We start from the raw sequence: 4940 nt of genomic DNA, 5'->3' as shown, positions 1-4940 counted from the left end.
TTTGCATATTAATCCAATTATCTATAAAATGCGCTTAAGAGGTTTTTACATGGCTAACTCACATCCATTGAATAACTCGATGGTGGTAAGACACTTAGATGCCAAAAATGACCAATTTCGGCCTTATGAAAAACATGAAAAACTTCTTGGTTCCGAAGTACCATATCATAGTATTATCGGTGCACTAATGTATCTTGCTAATAATAAAAGACCTCATATATCATTTGTCGTAAACTTATTAGCAAGATATAGTTTTTGTTTAACAATAAGACACTGAAATGGAGTCGAACATATTCTTTGGTATCTTTGAGGTACAACAGATATGAGTTTATACTAATCAAATTTATCAAATACGAAGTTAATTGGTTATGTATATGCTGGATATTTATCTGATCTACACAAAGCTAGATCTCAAGCAGGTTATTTATTCACTTATGGAGGTAAGAAATTTTTTTGACATTCTGTTAAAAAAGAACTTTAGTTGCTGCTTCTTCTAACCATATAGAGATTATAATAATTTATCATGCAAGTCATGAATGTATTTGGTTAAGAAATTTAACTCAACACATTGGCAAGAATTGTTGTATAACTTCTAACAGGGATGTTCCAATCATACTATACGAAGATAATACGGCTTGTATAGCCCCATTCAATGAATGATTTATCAAAGGAGACATAACCAAGAATATATCACCCAAGTTCTTTTTCACTCATGATCTTCAAAAAAAAGTGTGACATCAACATCCGGAAAAATCCAATCAAGTAACAACTTGCCCGATTTGTTCATTATTAAATAGTGAACAGTATATATATCAGAAAGTTGATGATTTTCATGTCATTCTTTAATCTATATAATCTATAAGTTATTGTTATTTCATCCGATAAAAAAAATAATATACTAGGTAAAACTAATTTTGAAATATATTAGAAGAAAAAAAGAATAAGCGTTTCTTCCACCGTTTCCAACACCGGTGAAGTACTCCTCAAGAAATCGTTGATATTCTCAAATTCACGTCTTCCCTGTTCAATCCTCTCAATCTTCCCCCACCGCCGAGCAACAATGGCAGCAACGATGGTTCTCGACCCTAAACTAACATCATTGTCACCACCACCAACCCTCCCCACGCCCTATTCCACCATCGACACCGTTATCGCCGACTCCGAAGACGATCTCTACACTCGCCTCAAATCCCTAGAGCGCCAAATCGAGTTCATCGAAATCCAAGAAGAATATGTCAAAGATGAGCAGAAAAACCTCAAGCGCGAACTGCTGAGGTCGCAAGAGGAGGTAAAGCGGATCCAATCGGTGCCGCTCGTGATTGGGCAGTTCATGGAGATGATAGATCAGAATAATGGAATCGTCGGCTCCACTACGGGCTCTAATTACTATGTTAGAATTTTGAGTACCATCAATCGTGAGCTATTGAAACCCTCGGCTTCCGTCGCTTTGCACCGCCATTCTAATGCTCTAGTTGATGTGTTGCCACCGGAGGCTGACTCGAGTATTTCGCTTCTTAGCCAGTCTGAGAAACCAGATGTCACATATAGCGTGAGTAATATCTTCCTAGAATTTTAATTTTTGAGTATATGTTTTAGGGTTTGGGGGAATGAACATTAACTTAGGGTTCTGGTCTCCCAGGGGTTTGGTGATACACAATTCCTAGAACCTTAGTCCGTGTTCCAAAAGTATTGATGTGTTATGATAGTAAGATGTGGATCTGGGTAACCCTAAATTGTTTTAGAAAAAAAATATCCTATTAGTTCATAGGAGTATAGACAACATAATCCATCACCAATAGAAAGGATTATGGATTGTGCTTATACTTTTAGTAAAAGCTGATAGTGTACATGTGTATATTTTGGAAGGTCGACTCCTATTTGATTACTTAACCAGATAATAACTACTAACATGGTGAATTGCATATTTGATTACTCCTATTTGATCCAGGATAACATATTGTTCCTCAACTCAAAAACCAAGAATCATCTACATGTCTCCCCATCTTTATATTTCTGGTGGGCATGCATTTGGATTGTATCTTGTATAAAAATTAAAACATATCACCTTAGAATCTAATCTTATATTATAGGCTGCTACATTAGAACAACTTTCACCATGTTGGGTGCTGTGTAGTATAGAGAGCCCAAGTGCACTTAGTTACTATTTACCATTGATGTGCCTTGTTTATGAAGCACTTGTCTAGCATACACATGTCACCAAACATCAAAATATCAGATTTAGCATAACTCACACAATGTAAGATGACATTTTATAGCCAATTTAAAAGGAAAGAGACTAAAAGTTTTAATTTCAAAGTTCAAACATCAAGATTACCCAATCAGGGGGGGAAATGTTTTCTTTATGTATTGGATTTTCAAAATCTTTGTGGTTCCATTGAATCTAATGACACTCATTGCTTCTGGAATATTTCCAGGATATTGGAGGCTGTGACATTCAAAAGCAGGAAATACGAGAAGCAGTTGAGTTGCCTTTGACTCATCATGAATTGTACAAACAGATAGGAATAGACCCTCCACGTGGCGTTTTGCTCTATGGTCCACCTGGCACTGGTAAAACCATGCTTGCAAAAGCTGTGGCAAATCACACTACAGCAGCCTTTATCAGAGTAGTTGGCTCAGAATTTGTCCAGAAGTATTTGGGAGAGGTATGCTTTCATTTTGCTTGTATGAACTCTTGTTTCAAATGCATCTTTTATTTTGATAAAATATTACTTCATCAGCAATAAATTGACTTAAAGTAGTGCAAAACAAATTTTAATATCTTTAAACTTATGTTAGTGACGTGTAATATGAATTTAAGCACCAAAAAATTGTTAAGCACACTTAGGGGGTGTTTTGGATTGCTTATATAAAGTGATTATTAGTTTATTGTGGTTTTGGCACTGCTATTAAGCACTTTTAAGTATTTGGATAGAAAAAATTAAAAGCACTCATTGACTTAAATAAGGAGTTTTTGATAAGCTACTTTCTCCTTGTTGAAATTCCTTGTTAGAGGTGGAAACATATTTACTTTTTTACCCCTAATGGTCATCTGTTCCTATTTGTTAACGCCCCTTGAAAATGGTTTTATCAATATTAAACCCACATAATATGTTGCATTATTGATTCAAATATGTAATTTGTGATGAAATTTCAAGTGAGTGTTCATTGAAGAAAGAATCTTTTCCATTATCTCAATTTGTTGCAAAGAACATTTTAAAATAATTTATTAGCAAAGAACCTGTTATCACATATTAAACAAAGAACACAAAGAACCTGCTAGCAAAAACAAAAACACGTTAAAAATAATTTGTAGTGGAGTCGATTGTGATGGCAATCTGAAAGATGCCCTTTTTGGTCATTTTACACATATAAGCAGAATTTGCCAATTTGTTAAAACATGTAAATAAGTTATTATTTATTTGATAAATGATGTAGGGCCCAAGGATGGTTCGTGATGTGTTTCGTCTTGCAAAAGAAAACGCACCTGCAATTATATTTATCGATGAAGTTGATGCAATAGCTACTGCTAGATTTGATGCTCAGACTGGAGCTGATAGAGAAGTCCAGAGAATTCTCATGGAACTTTTAAATCAGGTCAACAAAATACTTAATTAAGCCTTTCAAATGGGCCCATTTGTTTGTTACACAGGACATGACATGACATGACAGTTGTACCTGTACTGTACTGTATAGTGCTTGACATGCACTGGATTGAAAGACTGAGACTGCCGTCAATGGAACAAAAACTTCAATTAGGTGGGACAAGAACTCACTATTGATCTCTCGTCTGTGCAAAAGACAAAAATGCCCTTCCCATCCTCGTCATCAAAAATAACCACAGAAAAACTCAAATTGTGTGTGTGTATGTGTGTGTGTGTGTGTGCAGATGGATGGGTTTGACCAAACAGTGAATGTGAAGGTGATAATGGCAACTAACAGAGCCGATACTTTGGACCCTGCACTTCTTCGTCCGGGAAGACTTGACCGTAAGATCGAGTTCCCTTTGCCAGATAGACGACAAAAGAGGCTTGTTTTTCAGGTATTAATAAATAACAAGGGCAAATTGGGAAATCCTGTTTCTCTATTAACTCCTACTTTCATTTTTTTTTTCTTTGTAGGTTTGCACTGCGAAAATGAATCTGAGTGATGAAGTTGACTTGGAAGATTATGTTTCTCGACCCGACAAAATCAGTGCTGCTGAGGTAACTTTTTGTTACATACAAAACTTGTTGTACTGCTTTTGACTGTGACTGATGGGACAAATATTACAAATTTACCATAAATGCTTATTTTGTCCACATGATTGAGATTTGAGAATAGTCATTTATTTGTGTTGTTTGATTTGATTCGTTTGTGGTTGGGAATGGGTACACAGATAACAGCAATTTGTCAAGAAGCGGGTATGCATGCAGTGCGCAAGAACAGGTATGTGATTCTACCAAAGGACTTTGAGAAGGGGTACAGGACCAATGTGAAGAAGCCCGACACCGACTTTGATTTCTACAAGTAATCTACTACTACTAGATGTTCCCGTGTTTTAAGACATAACTTGTGTGACAAGTCCTTTGTTTGTCTGTTTGTTATATTATTCAAACAATTTATATATTTGTGTTAGAAAAATGACACGGGAATTATGGACCATGTGTAGTTTTTTTTATCTGATTTATCTTGGCTCTTGGATTTCCCTTTGCCCTCTAAGGCCATATCTCAAATAATGTGTAGTTTTTATTTTGTTAGCCAATGGTGTTTTTTCATTTCATAATGGAATGAAAATTGCGATCTCATTTTTATTTATGCAGTTTTCTATGATACATTTATTGTTAAACTATGATTATTTTATTGAGCAGCATACAAAAGAGTCGCTAAATATTTTTGGAGTTTGATCACTGTTTATCAAAAAATTTACTTAAGAGTCGCTAAAGTGGGACATTATTTTT

General features: G+C 35.3%; 1 protein-coding gene across 1 annotated transcript; it reads left to right on the top strand.

Moving 5' to 3' along the window:
- Positions 1–922: 922 nt before the first annotated feature.
- Positions 923–4739, top strand: LOC145132122 (26S proteasome regulatory subunit 6B homolog). The gene is made up of 6 exons (XM_079066783.1): positions 923–1549; positions 2436–2666; positions 3439–3597; positions 3890–4042; positions 4122–4205; positions 4379–4739. The coding sequence occupies exons 1-6, from the start codon at positions 1061–1063 to the stop codon at positions 4511–4513; spliced, it is 1251 nt and encodes a 416-aa protein (XP_078922909.1). The 5' UTR covers positions 923–1060; the 3' UTR covers positions 4514–4739.
- The last annotated feature ends 201 nt before the right edge of the window (positions 4740–4940 follow it).

This window comes from Lactuca virosa, chromosome 8 (genome assembly GCF_052849685.1).
Source record: "Lactuca virosa cultivar CGN04683 chromosome 8, Lactuca_virosa_CGN04683_v6, whole genome shotgun sequence".
In the NCBI taxonomy this organism is placed as follows: Eukaryota; Viridiplantae; Streptophyta; class Magnoliopsida; order Asterales; family Asteraceae; genus Lactuca; species Lactuca virosa.
Note: the sequence above shows the minus strand (reverse complement) of the source record. Positions and strands in the feature narration are given on the sequence as shown.

What these genes read in the sequence shown, in the direction of transcription:
- LOC145132122 (XM_079066783.1), top strand. Translation starts at nt 1,061, where the DNA reads ATGGCAGCAACGATGGTTCTCGACCCTAAACTAACATCATTGTCACCA. An exon ending in TCCAGAAGTATTTGGGAGAG is followed by an intron (nt 2,667 to 3,438) that starts GTATGCTTTCAT and finishes TAAATGATGTAG; the next exon opens with GGCCCAAGGATGGTTCGTGA. An exon ending in AAAAGAGGCTTGTTTTTCAG is followed by an intron (nt 4,043 to 4,121) that starts GTATTAATAAAT and finishes TTTTCTTTGTAG; the next exon opens with GTTTGCACTGCGAAAATGAA.